The following is a 19,179-nucleotide window of genomic DNA, read 5'->3' as shown; positions in this document are numbered from 1 at the left end:
CCGCTGCATCTTCTCCTCTCACACCAACTGACTTTCTCTCTCCATCCATAAACCTCCTCTCCGGTCTTCCTCTACACCTCCAACCTCAGCGTCCTTCTACGCAGATCTTCTCCATCCCTCCTCTGTCCATCTCTAGAGGAACCTCCAGCATCTTCACCTTTGCTGCCTCCAACTCCGCCTCCTTCCTTGGAGTCTGGAAACCAGACACCATATCAGGAGGTCCTACTTCTTGACCCTACATGTATATGATTCACAGTAATACTCCTTTAGCGCTACGCTTTAACTTTAGCACAGATTACCGCCTCAGAGAGTGCAGATTCAGAGGAGAGACAGCAAATATTCCAGCGCTTCAAGCAGATGAATGTAAATCAAATGATGGTAGAACACGGCCTTGTATTGACGCTGTCCAGATGACGTCCTCGGTCTCTGGCGTTCGTCGTCCGCCCTGACAGTGACTTGGCTCTTCGGATGCTCAGGACACTCTTCATGTTTCCAGTTGGTCCGTTGGCAGACGCTGCATCTGCTCTAAAGATTGTTTAAAAGTTCCAGCGGCATGGGAAATTTTCGCTAATTTGTTCTCCGTACAGCTTTTCCTGCATGCGAGGTCACGAGGGGGCGGAGCCTATCCCAGACCTGGCTCACCTATAGACATACAACATTCGCCTTCTCATTCACACTCCTGAATTTTGTGTCTCGTGAGAATTTTTCACGGCGTCTCGCAGGGCGGGTTGCAGCTCACGCTGGCTTTGCTCCAGTCCTTGTTGGACAACGGGGCGATGGTGAGGAGCTCTTGAAGAAGGCGGTGCTGGTGATGCCGTTATGGTTTCTGAGACAAAGCGTGCAGATGAAGGCCCCGTCAGTTTCCGCCGTCATCTTCTGGGCCTTTATTGGGAGACCAAGAGGAAAAGAGATTTCGTAAAGGTTGCATTGTGATAGGAATAGGCAATGGTGGGCCATCAGGTCCTCCAAGGCCTTCTCTGCCGGCCCAAAAATATCTGAAATGCAGGCTGCTTTAAATTATATTTTGCCAATGAATACTGTCAAAGTCAAAGAAATCTGCCTGGATGCCTGCAGAATCAGATTCACAGGCGCTCCGGCAAAAAATAAGTGTGGATGAAACTGTTGCTTCAACCAATGAGATTTTGAGTTGCGACACCAGGGCCTTCTAGAGGGCTATGGTAATGTCAGCGTGTCACACGCCCTCTGGCTGAATAGTCAGAGTGTACTAGCCAGAGCTAGCAGGCTGCATCTGTAGCAAGCTGCACAAACACAAATCTAGTTGTGTTGATATAATAGCTAATTAGTAAACCCATGATGGCTGAAGGAAGAGAAGAAATTGATGTAGTTGCAGATTTACTGTCAAAGCCATTTTCGAGACAGACTTTTCATGAAAAGCCGGACATTGTTAAGAGAGGTGCTGTTTTGAGCCACACTGGGTTTGTAAATCCAGCTTGCATGATAAAGGCAGCGACGAAACACCGGATCGCTGCCGGACACCAAAAAGCAACGGTGCCGTCCAGAACTTTTGGGGAAACCAGGAACTTTCATTTTGAGGACACGATAAAAGTGCTGAATCACGAGTCAGCACTGCGATGTAACAGCTCTTTATACTGCATTTCTGCATAATAAGCTGCTTTTTTATAGCCATTAAAAAAAAAAGGATGGATTGAGAAATGGAGTACTACCCAAGGCCAAGGTGTGAAATACTTGGCCAACTACTGAGAATAGGTGATTGCGTGCAGATGTTTTGTTTTCCTACTTGTGGCTTCTTCTTCCAAGTCCATCTCCAGTTGAGTTCTACCAGCAGAGGTCAGGCACGACAAGCTACCGCGTTAAATCCTTGGATTTGCAACATGGGACCCCAGAACTCCCGCTGGGTTGCTACTTTGCTCTTCAACACGGAACACAGGCACCATTTACATCAGGAAGGCAGTAAACCAACCACCGCAGTGTGACACGGGACAGTGGGACGCCGGCCAGGCATGGAAATGAACCGGCTGGCGTTTGGGGGGGGGGGACACATTTCTCTTTGTCCTACCCAAAATATCCCATGGAATGTCAGTGGTTTCCTTGACCTGATTGGGATTCGTGCTCCAGAGCAGGAAAACAAAAAAATCAGACGTTTGTTTCTGTTATTCTGGGAGTCTGAGCAATTGCGTGAAACAATTACGAGATATCAAGAAAATGCATGCCTACGATAAATTCATGCGGGTTTTTTTTTTTCTCTTTGGAGTATTTCCTTTTTCATTTATTTTTCTCTTCTACATAGTTTTAGATGAGATTCAACTTTATTGTCCCTGACAGAATGCTGTACTCACACAATGACATGACGCTTTGGCATTCAGTCGGTCAGTGCCAACAGCAATTAAAAAGTGCCATATTTATTCATTCATTCATCATCAATACTGCTTATTCTACAGGAAGATAGGTGGGGTTCACACTGGACCGGTCGATCACAGCCCTACATCTTCAGTCATTCTCCCATTATTTTATTTGATTTTATTCCATACTATATACTGACATTTTAATGCTTTTAAATCCACATTTTTTTCTCACCTGCAATTTGTTCTCTTCACTGACTCGATTTTGCACTAAACTGTACAGAAAACTCTACTGCTTCTCAAGATTCGATTCAAATGACACATATTTATACATTTCAGGTTTTTATGTTATTAAATGTTTGTCATCCTTTCACCTCTGTACCAGTAGATTGCATCTGCGTGCACTTTATGTTGTGTTGTTTAATGTTTATCGTGCACTTTACCGTTAATGCACTTTATTATGATTATTTTCACAGTGGGAAAGCGAGAAATGTTTTCTTGATCCCTCTGTATGTCTAGTACATGTGGAGAAATGAACAAAAAAAGCTGACTTTGACTGTTTTACCCTCTCATGTACTCATTATATAGACACATGCAACCATTCACCCTCTATTTCATGTCGTGTAGAGGAGCCATTATATATTTTCAGGTATATATACATCAATTCAGTTCATAGTATTTACAGTACAACTGCATGAATATAAATATACAATGCTTTTATTATGTTTTGTTTTATCTTTGCTCGTGGTGTGTTTCATCATGACCCTGCAACAGTGCAGTTATGAGCGTGTGTGTGTGTGTGAGCTGTGTGAAAGAGGCTGTTCTTCGGCCTGGAGGAGTGATTTCCGGACAAACTGATTAATCTACTGAGATGTTGACATTCTCGATGAAGATTAGCGAGCTTAAAAATAAAACGTGACAATGTATTCCTTGCCAGATATCATTTGTTGTTGTTTCATCCATTTCTATTTTCGGCCCATGGATCCAATTCTTTTGACGACAGGAAAATCAATGCCGATAATTACGCCTCTCCTTTTTACGACCCCGGGGAGCCACCGTTCCACTTTAAGTAATGAACGGCAGCTTGAGGAGAAGTCTCGGTGCCGCGAGGTGGACGACTGACGTTGGTGCACATAGACGTGTACGCGGCGCGCCATCCTTCTGGAGATGGTGTTCCTCAGAAGTATCATTCCTTTATCTTCAGTAAAGTCATGCTTACACCATGGTGAAATTCATGTAGGGTTGTTTGACTCAGTTGCAACCAGGGGCCTGCAGAGAGGGTCTGAGTTCTGCAGGGCTGGAAATGTTGTTTCCTCCTGTCACCCCATGTTGACCTTCTCCACATGTTCTCTCCGTGCTGCCTTCATGACTATCAGAATTATCGACATCTACAACTATTCCGTCAGAGCAGAGTATATTTCTCACATAGTGTCCGTCCCATGAAATTGCAACAAACTGTAAAGTTAACTGACCTACATAAATAGACATTTTTCAATAGAACATATATATTTACATTCCCTTTTCAAGACTATTTCTATGAACCGCTATGCAACATCTATACTGACGAAAAAGCGGCAGAGTCTTTAAAATCCGAGGTGAACCTGAAGGCACCATCCGCGTCGTCCCGCTGCGGGGAGCCGCAGAGCAACAAGCCCGGCTTCACTTGACTCTTGCCCGCGGCACCGCAGCGCTCTCCGGCCGGTGGGGAAAAATAAATAAATCTCGGCGATATCCTTCCTTCTCCACCTCGGTCCGGTGAGTATATGTCCCGCAGTGAGGCGGTACCGTCCGTGTCGACGGGGAAATAACCGTCGCATCCGCGGCGCGGGTGGATGAAGAGCTTTGCTTTCCTCCCGGATGCTGGAGCCCGTTTCCACCCCGCGATTGTCGGACAGAAAACGGACGGGAAGTTCGAGGGATGGAACTTAAAATCACGGAGTTTTTTGTTATTTTTGAGTTTTGCGGCCTCGGTTCGACACCTGTGGAGGCCAAAATCTGAAACCCCGCCGAACAAACTCCCTTTTTTTAAAAAAAAAATGTCCGGGTAGAAACTAGCTAACATTAGGGGTTAGCTATTTAAATTATACTGCCAAGCTAACAGTCGTCAAGCTAACTTACTTTTTTTCCTTTGGTCAAGCTAACTTTATTTTTGTGCCAGTTAAAAGTGTTTCCATCCTCCAATGTCGAGTTTCTTTATAAACTCTTGTTTGTGTCTATATTAATAATTTTCCTCTCATTTTTTGACTTTTAAATTTAATTCAATTTTTTTAAATCTTCGCTTGGAGCTCCTCCTGGTTTGTGACGTCGCAAATGACTCCACACCTGTCCGGGTTCAGTATATGACTGATGCCAGAAACACAACAGAAATACGAAATAAACAAAGAAAATAACAACTTTGTGGGATATGAAATGTCTCCAAAGGAGGAGATTAAGTTTAATAGATGTTTCAAAGTGGCAAATGCTGATACCTGTCGTGGACACACCAATTAGCACAGGGGTGTCAAACTCAGGGCCACATGTAGCAATAACAGTGCAAATGTAACCAGATGTAATGTAGAATAAATGTAAGTACTCCTTCATGTTGAATAACTCTGAATTTATTTCTCATTCAAATCCAGAATGTTACGTCATGCATTTTTCACAGCTTTCCATCGGCATCAACTTTTCTCTTCCTGGACATTTAGGGGTTAATTTTTATCTCTCAATTCCACTTGTTGAAAATGGCATTGATATGGATACACTGTGATTTAATGGCTGGACGCCGTCACTTTGCGGGTAACGTGATCGGCATGAATCGTGGGAAATGTAGTTTTGGTCAATGCACGCGTTTGACTTGTTTATTTCGAGACAATCAGACCTTTTAAGAGTTCTCGCGGTCCAAGTGTGGCCCGCGGGCCTTGAGTTTGAAACATGCTTTATTTCATCACATTCAATGCAAATTGGTTGTAGCTCAACCCAAGTTTGACGATTTGGTCTCTGGTTCCTCCTGTCTGCAGGCAAGACACCCTGGTTGCTCCTGGTGGTCTGGTTTGCTGCCTCGCACGTCGGCTCTGCGGCCATCGGTGTGTGAGACGGTGAATGCGAGTCGCAGTAAAACCCTGCAGAATCGAAAGGTGATAAAAGCGCTTTATGTGGAGGCCATTTAGCGCGCGCAATTTTTCAGCATGCGAGCTACTTAAAAAAAAATGTCCAAATCAAAATGACCTATCCGGTACAAAAGAGCAAAAGATACATTTATTATAAATATATTGAAAATTCTTTCTATGTACAATGTATGTTGGTGTACCTCGCATAACTGCATGAACCCATTTTGCACGATACAAGTCCACATTTTTTCGTCATGACCTGCACTGAATGGAATCAACCGGGCATGTGTAGTCCAGACATGAGCTACTGAAAGCCAGCCTCAAGCACGCTTCCAAATGATCTTGTTAGTGTTTATAAACAGTCCAAAAATGCCGCTCTACGTGTCCCTTCCTGGGTACAGGGATGGTAGACCAGCAGATTAGGTAAACGCACTTCGAAAATGACGTGGTTAAAAAAATAAAAAAGTCTTCCTTCCACTCCCTATGGAAGTGGTAAGTTTTTGGCTTCTGACTTGGTCAGGCTCCCGCACTCATTTTAATCCCCTTTCTCACTTTTAAAAGAAATTTCATAGTATTGCCTTGATTCTCAGCCCTAGGGTTGACAAAGTAAACAATTCAACATCTAGCAAAACGAAAAGGAAAATGTCCTGCAAGCTCTTTTTGAGCTAGTTGACAATAACAAAATGTGCAGAAGAATTATCACAAACTCAGGATGACTTTTCAATGCCTGAACTAACCACCAAATACACACACACGCGAATGTATATGTGTCTTTATTTATTGATGTATGTATGTATATAAACCGAGACTGGATTTACTTTGTAAAATATCCAATACAGCGTTATGATGTAAAAGTTTCATATATTATATGTTGTACAATTGGCAAATTTAAGAGTAGTTGTATAAAAACCTCGGCCGCCTTAAATACTCTGCAGGAGAAAATTTAAATATTGTAGGATACGTGGGTGAATTCAGACTCCGTGGTGGATGTGGTTCAAGGTTTTGAAGAAACCAGGTCTGGTTTCATCAATCAAGTTTACAGTGAGATCAGGATGGTCTAAAGCATTGAAACATGATCCTTATTTCCAGTGTTATACACAGTCAAAATGAAACTAACATATTTTCCTTTTGCTTTGGGTTCAGAATACAAAGAAACCCTTGGGTGGAAAGGAAAAGACTTAGTGATGGGTTTCAGCTCAGCGGAGCCCACAATACTGAGCTTCAGGCCCCGGGGGTTATTTCACTAACTGAGCAAGCCTGCTTTATTCTTCCCGCTCATATTCAGTGTATAAATCAAACTCGGAAAGCTCTGCATTATCTCCCTGGTTAGGATAGCAATCTCATATCCCTACCTGCACAAACTGTAAGAGATGATACAACTACCTGGTCAGAAAAACAACAACACTGCTTCATTTCCTGCGGCACTCTGCGCCGAAGGATATGCATGGATCAATGTCACCGCTCTAAGTGCTTCCCATCTCTCGGCCTTTTATTTACAGAAGTAAAACCGTGTGCTCAATTAATCATTCAGGTTTTTATGGTCTGTAGAGCACCATGAATAATTAAAAAAAAGTTGTTGTTTTGGGCCACAATAGAGCCCGATAACGCCGGCCGTGACCAGATTGTGGCATCAGCGCGTGGGATCTGGTCACAAGTGGGTTGTTGAATTTTCAAGTGTGTGTGTGTGTGTGTGTGTGTGCTCGCTCTTTGTATGAAACCGTCCCTGGAATGACTACTTGTGATACACTTTCGCTTCTCTGTATGCAAAATAAGCACCCAAGTGTGTCCACTCATCAAGACACAATGTGTTCGCTTTTAAACGTGTGTTCTTTATGTTTATTACAAGGATCGCCGCTGTCCGTGGTCTTGTAACCGCGCTGTTAATTTTTTCTTTTTTTCCATGACATTTTATATGCAGCTGTATTGAATAGGTCCTAAAATTTGGCCACATTTCATGCACAGTAATCACCTGGCAGACAAGCCAGGCCCCGAGGGGCTTTTATTGATCCTGACCAACTCTGGCAGCCTCACTTCACTTATCTGCCAGTGTTAGCGTTTTTGTCTTTTTCTGCTATTCCATTTAATATCTCAGATGAGGGCGTTCTCATTGCAGAGGAACAGAATTCCATCACGTTTTTCATCTGATTTGTGGTGAGGGGCTATTTGTCACGCTGCATCTATCCTTGGAGTACTTTCAACCAGCTCCTTCATCAGTGATCATGGCGTTCACGGTGAATTGGCCATGCTCTTGTTTTCATGTGTCCTGTGCTGTATTTGGATTCTGCGGAAATCGAGATTAATGACGAAATGTGAGGTTTGCGATGAGGCGGGATCCTTTCAGTATTTCATCAAAATTATACGTTTTTGTCAAGTCAAGGTTGATATCACAGAGCAAAATCTACATTCGACTGCTTTCAGCAATCGATATTGGCGCTCTCATTCTCACTGGGGCAATTCGGGGTCTCCAATGAACCCACGGTTCAAAAAACAATGTTTTGGACTATGGGAGGAACCCCACACAGAAATAGGGAAGAACTTGGAGACTTCACACAGAACTTTTGTGCTGTGAGGCGGTAGAGCTAACCACTGCACCACCATGCCGCCCTTCTCATAATTGTTATATTTAATGTTGAATTCTTCATGTACTCAAAAAGAATCTACCTTTTTAGAACCGAAGCGGAGGGGAGGAGGATGTCGGCCTTTCATAAAGACGACCAGGAGGACTGGCTCACCGTGTGCCTCAAGTACCTGCTCTTTGTTTTCAACTTCTTGTTCTGGGTAAGTAGGAGGTCTCCCCTTCAGGACACCTCCAGACAGCATCTCACAAAACGTAGAGCATCACGTCCGCAGAACTTAGTCTTGGTGGGATAGGAATGTTGAAAAAATATCTAAATAAAAACATCGATAACTGTTTTCAAAAAATAAGAAAGAAGCCTGTTACCAAGGGTCAAATGGGACATGAGAAGACCTCATGGTCTTAAAGGACAATTTTCATCCGTTTACTTAAATGTATCGATTTTCTTTCACAAGCAACCCCCCGTCTACTTGTTTCCTCCGAGAACTTCCGCGAACTTTAATATCCTCTTTGTAGGGTGCGGCAAGTTCACATGGTTGAGTGTTTTTGCAATTTCCCCCCCCAAAAAAGGCATTTCTGACAACAAGCTGTGTGAAACAACACAAAGCGCCATGCGTGAAGGGAGATCGAAAAAAGCTTGTGGGGTTTAAAAGCCGAGCCTGCAGCTCTGGCCAAAAGTGAGCCCCGGACTTTTCTTTCTTTTTCTTCAAGGACTTGTCAGTGTGCATTGGAGAACGGTGCATCAAACCCACTCTGGCGCCGTACTTTAGTGATATTGCGGTTTGATGCATAAATATAATGCTCTTACCGCGAGTCTGCCGAGTGTCCGGGGTCACTTTGAAACTTTCCCTCTGAGGCGGAGGTGTGCTGTGAAAACAGCGAGTGTGTGTGTGTGTGTGTGTGTGTGTGTGTGTGTGTGTGTGTGTGTGTGTGGAGGGTACAAAGAATGCATCCAGTACTATCTGGAGTTGGGGTAAGAAAAAAACAAAACAAAACAAAACAATATTCCCATCAGCAGGCGGAATCACATGTGCCAGTTCCGTGCCGCTGATGGATGACGTGATGAGGTCACCAGTTGTAAATGTAAATAACTTGCCGTTTTTCAGTATTCTTTAGGGAAACAAAGGAAGGAAAGACAGGAAGTACATACGCCCAGCTTACTTTGCCTCAGGGATGCATAATGGTGGTGTTGTTGAGAAACTAAATGCAAGATTTTGCTGGTCACTTATTTCAGGAAGAATTATGACAGAATGTCAATGAAATGTTTGTGAAGCGAAGCAGACAGCTCAGACGGTCTTCGACGCCGTAACTGGGCGGACGTAGTTATTTTGCTTTGACAAGAAGGGACGGGAGATACTCTAGCAGGCATTTCCTCCCCGAAAACACTTAATGGCACTGATGAGAGGAGCAGATCTGCACGCCTGCCTGGCCTGTCTTGTGAGGAAGTTGTCACGACGGCCAGAGTTCTGACGAATCTGCCGGTTATTCCTCAGGCCTTGGCGTTGGCCCCCGCGTGCTTTTTGTTAAAGTCGTCTTTACACATTTTCCTCCGTGTTGATTTCGTGTTACTCAGAATCTCCCGCTGGAATACAGATGGCCTTCGTTTCATTGTGTGTGCAGTCGGGCGCTGCAGCTCGCCAGCTCTGCAACACGAGTGGGCCGGTAAAGTACCTTCCCAGAGTTCAAGCATTTCTCGAAGCTATAATGAACACGCTTTGACTCACAATGTTCTGCGTTAACAATGCTACACCGATGACTTGAATCGCCAAAACATTGATCACGTTGTTAAAGAAGAGTACCGCATATGTAAGACAGGGACGAACCAACTGAAACGCGGCTCTTCTGAAGGGGCTTCAGCAGAATGGAACCAGCCTAGATGCTGATTGCAACCACTGCACAGCAGGAAGAGGTTTTGGCTGTATGTCTGCCCTCAAACACATCGTGACGCCTTTCCTCTCTCTCGCCCCCTCCCCGCTTTCTCTTCCAGGTGGGAGGAACCGCAGTTTTGGCTGTGGGTGTTTGGACACTGGTAGAGAAGAGCGAGTACTTGAGCCTGCTGGCGTCCAGCACTTTTGCTGCCTCGGCCTACATCCTCATGGTGGCCGGTAGCCTGGTGGTGGTCACGGGCTTCCTGGGCTGCTGCGCTGTTCTCAGGGAGCAGAGGAGCTGCCTGTCCATGGTGAGACTCGGGAGTTTCAGGAAAAATAGTGAACAGTCTGCAATCTGTAACCTTGAAATCCAAACATTCATGAAGTATACGGCTCCAACAAAACTTCAATGTAACGCCAAGTCAATCACACTCGTGTGAAATCAAACTGTCCACTTTGGAAGCAACACAGATTCATTTTGACTTGTTTAAAGGGAATTACATCCAAGTTGGATCAGCCTGTAGTGTGTTTTTCCTCTTTAATTTGGAGCAGATGCCAAATCCAGACCTCCATGGGTTCATACGTTTGATTTCCATTGATCATCTCTGTGGGATTTTGTGTAAAGAACAAAGCATTTCATAAGACTATTTCATTCATTCATATCTAGGATATGTATTTTTAGTGTTCCCTTTATTTTTTGAGCAGTGCACTTTTTCCTATCTGACAGGAGTTTAAATCAGTAGATGATTAGCAGAATTTATATACATATATTTATAACGTGGCCTCCGAATATGTCGATAAAATTGTTTTTCCATGCATTTTTCAACGCTGCGTCTTTGACATATTTGAAATGGGCTTTGCGGGGGTAAACAGACAGCTTCGTTATCCCCGTCGTGAAGAGTTGAAGGCCAGTCTATTACTGGATTCTGACAAATGGCAATGACAGGGCCCCACAATGTCCTCATTATTTCACAGAGACAGGAACCCAATGGGAGAGAGGCAGGTGGCAGGTGAGCGCTCAGTGCTGCAGGACTATTTATAGGCCCCTGTTCTGTCTGCCGATGGAGCGGCGCAGAAGTGAAGAGGTGGATGTGTGGAGGCTTCGTTCGGAGCCCCTCTGGACCATCGCATCGGCGTGCTGTTAATAAACGCCGCTATCGAAACGCTCGTCTGTTTACGTACTCGGACGTCGAAGTTGAAATTGCATGTGGGCAGCAGGCATGTGGAGATCTTTTTTTTTAATCTTATAATCTTGTAACCAGCAGATAAAGAACAGGCTGTTTTTGTTGTTTGTTTGTTTTTTTTTCCCCTCTGTGATATGATTACCGCAAAGCGGGAATAGGATTTAGCGTCCGTGTGATTAATATTAAATCTCGTAGATTATTTCTTCCCCTAAGCTGTTTATCTGACCAATTGTTTGCTTGGAAGCTGCATCGGCCTCGATCACAGCAGCACTTTGATCAAACCGTTGTTTCCCGCTTTGTAACAGGTGGGCCTTATTACGAACGTGTGTTTGTGTGGCACACAAACTATTTCAGGGATTCTTGTTTTGCTTTGGCAAAGCCGCAGCTCTGACGGTGATGGTTCAGCAGCGACCTGTCAGCGCATGCAGCAAAGCGGTGGGCGACGTGTTCACGAGGCAGCTTACATAACTACGATCTGCATCTCACCGACACTCAAACATTGTTTGTTCTATTTCTAGGCTGAAATGATTGTGGTTTTTCCATCTTTTCTCCCAAGAAATCCGAATACGTTGCTTCCCCGGCGGTGTTTGGGAGTCAGGTTGTTTCCGCAAAGTCAATTAGGACGCGTCTGGGAGAGTGCCCGAGATGCCCGAGATGCCCGAGGTCAATCTGATTTTACAGCCCGCCGAGGGCCTTTCCAAGGGCCTCTCTGGTTGCTTCCTCATAACCTTGTGTGAGAAGTGACAGATGCATCGCAGTGACAGTTGTCACGGGCCTGAGCGGCGTTCTCAAATGAGCCCAGCGAAGGGAGGCGGGCGCCGTTTACGACTCTTTCTCTTTTCTCATCCACAGTATTTCTTCAGTCTGCTGTTGATCTTCTTGATCGAGCTGGTCGCCGGAGTTCTGGCTTATGTTTATTACCAGAGGGTGAGTCATCCCTTATTTTTCGACAGTAATTGATTTCGGTCCTCATTGTCACGGCGTAGACTTTTGCATTTGCTCAAACGCACATCAAGAGGAATGAAACGAGAAGTCCGTAAGTGCTGCTCAAACACAGCTACAGATATTAGCCTCTTTATCCAAACAGTTCCTCCGTGTTTTTTTGCTCAGGGCCCCTCTTTTTGCCTCCTATTAGCGATTTCACTCTACATTTTCTGCACGGCGGCCAAATCTCTGCAGCGGACACGTCGTTTGTCATGAATTCTCGGTATGCACGCGGCGATGCACACAGAAGCTCACAGCCGCACTCTCGTCGTCCATTTTCCTCCTTACCCTCCCACTCTTTCCTCACTCTTATCAGCTCAAAACTTGCTATTTCTCCCCCGCATTCCCAGTCCTACGGTTGCAGCTGTGTGAATGAAAGGGGCCCGAGTGGAACGGTGAGCGGAGATAAAGAAGGCGGGGGATTTTAAGTACCGACGGTCAACAGTGCAGAACCATGGAGTGTGGAGAAGAGGGGGGAGAAAAGTGTGCGAGCAGGTAGTAACGGGTGGAGGAAATGGTCAGGGGTGATGAAAGACTGTCAGCCAGAATGAAAGGAAAGGTGGGGAAGACATGTTGTCTGGTTTGGAGGATACAGGAGGCAGAGCGGGAGGCTGCAGAGGGGAAGAAGTCGATGGTTCCTCTTTGGGAGTGAGGAGGATGGAGAGGCTCGGGAGTTGATCCATCAGAGGGACGGCATGTGTTCTGGAGATCAAGTCTGGCTGAGATGGTTTGGACATGGGCAGAGGAGGGACGGAGGAAGACCAGACAGGAGGTTGGTGGGTAGAGGGGAAGAGGACAGGAAGTGAGTTGGTGTGAGAGGAGAGCGTGACATATTCCCGTTTTGGGTTTTCTCATGTGTTCAGTCTCTAAAAAAATAGAAATAAAGAACATTTCCTCAAAACCAAGCATCCCACTGAGCGAGCTTATCTGACACACAATAAGCAAGTCAAGGCACTTGAGCATCACATTAGATCACTACATGTTTATATTTTTTATTGATCACCCTTCCAAATTGCCACTTTTCACACGCACAGTCTGTTTCTGAATGTTTGCACACTCTTTATGTCTCTATTACGTGTCTAAATGGCAGCTGAGTGAGGAGTTGAACCTGCATCTCAGCCAGACCATGACAGGCAACTACGCCCAGCCGGGGAAGGAGGCCGTCACAGTGGCCGTGGACAAACTGCAGCAAGAAGTAGGGACTACATTCAAGTTCCTGACGTTTGGTTCCTTTAAAACACATTTTCTTTACACTCGTATTTGGCGGTTTAAGAAGATTTACCGGATTTGCATCCATCCCTCCCTCCCTCCACAGTTCAAGTGCTGCGGCAGCAAAAACTACACCGACTGGCTCCTGAGCGCGTACGCCTCGTCAAAGCCCGCCGACGGCAGGCTGGTGCCCGACAGCTGCTGCAAAACTGTCACCCCTTACTGTGGGACAAGAGTCCACCCCTCCAACATCTACAAGGTGGAGGTCAGTAAATGAACGCGGCTCGGCTCGCAGAGTTATGCCCGTTACTGACCGGATCGGAGCGTCTAATGAAGTCCGGCCTTTAACCGCGCAGGGCGGCTGCATCACCAAGCTGGAGCAGTTTCTGGCGGACCACCTGCTGGTCATCGGAGCGGTGGGGATCGGAGTGGCCTGCCTGCAGGTAAGCCGGCCGTCCCGCGTATCCACGGGCGCTCCAAAGAGACGAATAGGATTGCCTTTTTGTTTTGTCCTCCTCTGTTGAACAAAAGCTTCCAGACCACAGGCCGGAAACGTTTCCCATTACTGGGAATGTACGAGGTCAACTCGGAATAAACGCCGCTCCCCTCGCCCCTGCATCTGCATCTCAGCCCGGCCGCCCATCATCATCATCTGATTTCGCTCAATCCCGTTATCTGATTTGTCCGAGTCCGAGCTGGACTCCTGCTTTTACAGCCGACGGATCCAACGGACGCATTAAACCCTGCTGTTTTATATTTATTTCAATGCTGAGCTAGCCAACTGCCCTTTTTTATAGCTTCGCTTCACCCCTTTGTAATTAACTTAAAAGAAATTTGAGACCAAACAAACCCGCATTTATGACTTTCCTGGTATTTATATGATTGACCAGAGACCATTCAGTCCCACGGGGTCTTTGACCCTCTGACACGCACCATCTTTAAACTAATATACATTAGAAAAGGAAACTCACATCTGATGTCCCGTCTTCAAGCTAGATGAGGATTTGTGTTTTTTTGAAGAGTTGAAAGCACAATGAATGCAAAACCACCGGTGCGATGAAACCCCTTGATGTCTCTCGCTACTTACTTGGGAATTTAGCAACGCGGCTTTCAATTAGCCCCCGCTTTCATCTGGAATTGTAAGTATGTTCGCTAATTAAAGAGATTTGATGCAAAATACGCCGCTCGGATATCCAGCGCTGCAAATGCATGTAAACAGAAATCCATCCCGGTTGGATTCATTAAGACGCGTCGTCCTAATGTCGCTGTCCCGTCTCTCATCCGTCTCACTGAAATGTTCATTTCTCTAACGTCATGTTTGATTACAGTTTAGCTGCGTCTTTAGGCCTGACCTACATGTGTGTGTCTTGTGGTGGACACTAACCTGTGTGTGTGTGTCGTGTCACCATAGTTGGTCGGGGCGGTCTCGACAGCCTGCTTTATCTATCTGCTTTACAAAGAAGAGGAGGACGACTTCGGTACATTGTGATTTAGCGCTAGAGCGACTTTTGTTCTTTAATGGACATGGAGAGATAACAAGGTTTGAGGGGCCGTTGTGGAAATTTGATGTCTGCATGCTCGTCCTTGTGTGACCTCCTTATGTGAACGTGGAATCTGAAAGGCCCGCGCACACAATGCCATATCTGCTCTTTTGTGATCCCGGCTGAATGCGAAGCATGTAGCTGCCTGGCTTTTGCTTTTGCGTCGCAAAGCTGCCCCTCCCTTCGCTCTCGTAATGGACACTCGTGACCGACGAGGATGCACGAGACGGGCCGGGCTAAACGGTGCCGCGTTAATACATTGAGATAAGTAACATGTGCCGCCGCGCCTCCCTCTCTGCTCCGAGGCACGCCCGCTTCCATGAATATCACACCGAGTGTAATTCCAGGGATGTTTTTAGGTCCGACTTGAGACACACGACGTAGGCATGTCTGGCATGTCCTGAGAACACACACACGTCCCGTTATGCATCGGAGCCACTGGTCCAGACCAGGGGTCGGCAACCCTTAACACCAAAGAGCCATTTGGACCCGGTTTCCTCAGAAAAGAAAACACTGGGAGCCGCAATTACTTTTTGACGTCTAAAATAAAGGCACCACTGTATAAGTTGCTCTTAATTACCTTTATACTTTGAATAAATAAGTGTGTAGTTTCTGAAGTTCTCAAAGTATTACAGAGAAAATTAAATTTTATTTATGTAATGAACTCATTTTGAGCTTTGGGCTTTCTGAGCGTGTAGCGGAGCCTTGACCTGAATTTTAAAAATAAATCAGGAAAAAAATCACTGTGTAAGTAAACAATAAAAAATAAATATTTGCAAAATATCTTCATAAATATTTATTTTACCTGGTTTATGGGACTTCTGCTCCTGAACTTCTGCGCACAGCATCTGCAAATCGGGACTTTACCGGCTGGCGGGGTGTACCGGCAAGTGTGACGTTATTTTGAGCGGCGAAAAATTATAAATATAATTTTATTTAACATTTCAAGATCACAATAATCTTCCAACTTAGAACTAAAAGTAAAAAAAAAAAGGAATTAACACAAATTAAATACACTTCAATTAAATAGTTATTCATATGCCCAAGACTCTCGGAGCCGCAGTGTAAAGATGAGAGAGCGGCGGGTTGCCGACCCCTGGACTAGATCTTTCCCTCAAACAGTTGAATTATGGTCTGCTGAACGCGTTTGCCAGCAAATCAGTTCAACTTAATTTTTCAATCCTCCCAAACAGTGTCACTAAGTGTTCAACAAGTGCAGGTAGATCGATTTTTTTTTTTGTGCAACGTCCTCTGCAAAGACAAAATGAGTCACTATTTCTCAAGCACCAAAATATAGGTTTTAGAAAAGCTAGCCGGACCACCTGGCTTCTCTTCTTTTGCCTCGTTCCATAACAAACCTGTCCGATGCCCCCGAGACGCCCGCTCTCCTCCCGGGCTTACTCGTCCTTTATTATTGTCAGAATGAGCCGGTGCACGTCGCCCACCTGCTCCATGATGCTCTCTCGCTGAGCTTTTCGATATTTAAAGATGGAATCCTGGCACTCGCCTGTTTTTGTCCGTCAAGTCTGGCAGGCCCTGCTGCTTCCGCCAGGATTCGTCCCTGTTCACTTCTGCACGTCCCTCCATGCATGCAGAGCACAAGGCACTTCAAAACAAACCAGAAACCCAGATTGCTGCATTTTAAGAAAACACCAGCAACTCACAGCTGATTCACATCTGCCATCCCCATGGTAACGGGACCGTCGGTCTGCACCCCCCCCCCGCCCTCACCTTTCACCCCTCCTCTACATCCAACAGCCTTGGCGCTTCCTTCAACCCTCCACGGTGACTCAGCCGCACTCTTTGACCCGCCGCTTCCTGTTTTCAGATCTGTGGGATGGTGTTGACATGCTGCTTGCACAGAAGGATCAAGATGGAGTCTTACTGAGCGCGCCGGGCCTCCGCCGCGCGACACCCTCCGCACACAGATGGCGCGGAGGGTGTCGCTTTTTGACTCGCTGATGCCGAACGTCATCTTCTAAAATTCAAACGCTCACCCGCGGGGAAGGAGGGGGGAAATGCACGGCCTCGTTCCAGGTCATCAGCGTCGCAGTGGGAACGAGTCGGTGCCAGTGAGCGACCTTGCTAAGGTGAACCTTTCCAAAAAAAAAAACAAACTAAAAACTAGCAGTGGAGGCTTCCTGTTGCGTCGCTCCTGGTCACGCAGCTTTTTTTTTTTTTACTAACAATGCTGCAAATGTATCTCCTGCAGTTTTTGTGGTGCAGAAACGGGGGATTCTGTCGTCCTCCTCCTCCTCACCCAGATGCTTAAATAACACATTAAACACATTTAGCATGTTTTGTCAAACTTAGCCGGCGAATGTCTGTCTGTCAGCAGCGTTCACGCCGTCCAGCGACGTGCCTGAAGTCCGTCCACAGAAGCTCGTTACACTTTTATTTTAATAGCTTTATTTTTATGTTCCATTATATGAGGATTATATTACTTACATCAGGGATGCAGGTATTAATGTTGCATCTGCAGGATCATTACTGGAGGTTAGCAGGTTTATGGAGAGGAAGGAAGGGGGAAGAAAGGCCCTTGAGACTGGAGAGTGGGTCGACACTGTCCCCTGGTGGATGGTTCTAGTAGTCCACTGCGTTCTGAGGAGCAAATCCAAATCCTGTTCCTTATTAACATTGGATAAAGAAAAATAGACAAGTAATGACTTCAAAATGAACCCAGCTCCCTTAAAACGTGTCATTGAACGTGCAGGAAAACGAACCCCGGTGGAGAAAAAGTACCTGAAAGCGCTTTTACAAAATCAGCCCGACTTCGAAATTTGACGACGAAAGTATCATCAGTCGGAGGACCGGGATCACAATACTTCAGACGGCCGCTGAAAATTTACCGTAAAATAATCTGGAAGAATTGGCCCACGGCGGCGCAGATAACCTACTTGAGAGGCGAAGGATCCGGGGGATACGAGTGAATCGGACAGAAAGAGCTTTAAAAGGCCTTTTTTGAATTGCGATACAGGCGACAAATCGAAGATTTAGAGACGAACTGGCCGCAACACAGACGATACCATCGATAACATCACCAACAACTATGAATTTATAACTGTTAAAGGCCAACTTGTGTCATGCATTTGTCGTCTGCTCAAAGAGGCAGCTGCAGTTTAGAGTTGTATGTTTGAAAGTAACATCTATAACCTCCACACTTTGGTCATTGGAGGCGTTGTGATGAGCAGCGACCGCTAGAGGGAGACAAAGCACCGTGTTTGGTGAAAATATAAAGTATATATATTTATATTTATAATGACAGGACACCCAAAATGTGATTTGGGATAGAATAGTTTCACGTGAAAAGTGGTTTTCATTAAAAAAGCTGGGAAAAGAGGAGGACAGAATGCGCTCCCAACAAACAGGTGCTGTTTTTAAAGAGATTCTAACGAAACGTTCGATTCCAGGCTCGTATCTTTTTTCTTTTTTTTTTAATGCAAAAGAAACAAAGATGATAGTTTGTGTAAATAATTGGGGTGATTTGACTCACACAATCACACAGAGTTTCAGTTTAAAGAAGGACAAACCCAAATCGGAGGTCCTCCACGTTCCAACTCAGAAGGTTTTTCAGTGTTCTCCTTTAAAACGGCATTGATTTATGAGGCCTCAGCGGTCTTGTGGAGGGAAAGTCTCCGAGCTGTAAGTTAACTTGTGAGTCTGATACTATTGTATGTCTTCTATTGCTACCAGATGACCCACTTTGAAGCGCCGCTTTTCCCCCACGGCTCGTACGAGACGCTCCATTCGTAAATACCGCTCTGTCACCGTCACCCGTTTCGGGGGAGAAAAAAAAAAAAAAAAAAAAAGACTTTCCAGGGAACTTTGGATGTCGCTAGAACGCTTTATCGCCTCTGTGAGCATGTAGACTTTGTCAGCTCCTTTTCGTCTCCGTCAGTTTTACGAGGACGGCCCTCGTTTGCTGCGGGAAAGAAAACCGAGAACCGGAAGCGGCGCTTGAAATACACACCTTTTAAGGCCTCTGCATCATAAACACTAAGATAGACATGGACTGCAGTTCCCTTTCAGCTGCCTTCACGCTTTTCTAACCAGAGGAGAACGGCCACGGGTGTTCTGTCTGTCTTGACTTTTCGCTGAATTCTCATTAAAATGTATTTTGGCGCCACAAAGCTGTCGTGTCAGTGAATGCACCTGTGTCCAGTGTTTACCCGGAAACCGGACCGGAGTCAGGGCGATGGAGGAAAGCGGCGCGGTGGAGGTTAAACTGTTGCGGTGTCCACCTGTAGGAGCCTGGTTGTCAAAGGTTGATTTAGCTAGTTAGTTACTTTTAAGAAGTTGAGTTTGGAAAACTGTGCTTGAGGCTTTCGGGTCATTTCTCCATCACCCTTTAAGTTATTTGGAGACGGTTTTAAGGTGATCCCTGTTTGGAGGAACATGTGAACGGTGGACC

At 45.6% G+C, this 19,179-nt stretch overlaps 1 protein-coding gene across 4 annotated transcripts; it reads left to right on the top strand.

Moving 5' to 3' along the window:
- Positions 1 to 3,934: 3,934 nt before the first annotated feature.
- Positions 3,935 to 18,898, top strand: tspan11 (tetraspanin 11). Of its 4 annotated transcripts, XR_015106118.1 has the most exons (10): positions 3,937 to 4,076; positions 5,318 to 5,434; positions 8,077 to 8,185; positions 9,970 to 10,161; positions 11,887 to 11,961; positions 13,109 to 13,213; positions 13,334 to 13,492; positions 13,584 to 13,670; positions 14,639 to 14,767; positions 16,597 to 18,898. XR_015106118.1 is itself a non-coding variant. In XM_086146306.1 (9 exons), exons 2-9 carry the CDS (start codon positions 5,400 to 5,402, stop codon positions 16,654 to 16,656), a joined length of 822 nt encoding a protein of 273 aa, XP_086002432.1. In that variant the 5' UTR covers positions 3,937 to 4,076; positions 5,318 to 5,399; the 3' UTR covers positions 16,657 to 18,898. The 4 variants fall into 4 exon arrangements, 3 of the variants coding, with proteins under 3 accessions (XP_086002431.1, XP_086002432.1, XP_086002430.1); XM_086146306.1 differs by lacking the exon at positions 14,639 to 14,767; XM_086146304.1 differs by lacking the exons at positions 14,639 to 14,767; positions 16,597 to 18,898 and adding an exon at positions 13,759 to 14,632.
- Positions 18,899 to 19,179: the final 281 nt, after the last annotated feature.

Source organism: Fistularia commersonii, chromosome 5, assembly GCF_037954325.1.
Source record: "Fistularia commersonii isolate RoL2024-O1a breed Wild chromosome 5, RoL_Fcom_v1.0, whole genome shotgun sequence".
In the NCBI taxonomy this organism is placed as follows: Eukaryota; Metazoa; Chordata; class Actinopteri; order Syngnathiformes; family Fistulariidae; genus Fistularia; species Fistularia commersonii.
The sequence above is the reverse complement of the archived record's forward strand: the minus strand, read 5'-3'. Positions and strand labels throughout refer to the sequence as shown.

What these genes read in the sequence shown, in the direction of transcription:
- tspan11 (XM_086146304.1), top strand. Translation starts at nt 5,400, where the DNA reads ATGCGAGTCGCAGTAAAACCCTGCAGAATCGAAAG. An exon ending in CCAACATCTACAAGGTGGAG is followed by an intron (nt 13,493 to 13,583) that starts GTCAGTAAATGA and finishes TTAACCGCGCAG; the next exon opens with GGCGGCTGCATCACCAAGCT. An exon ending in TCGGAGTGGCCTGCCTGCAG is followed by an intron (nt 13,671 to 13,758) that starts GTAAGCCGGCCG and finishes GTTGAACAAAAG; the next exon opens with CTTCCAGACCACAGGCCGGA.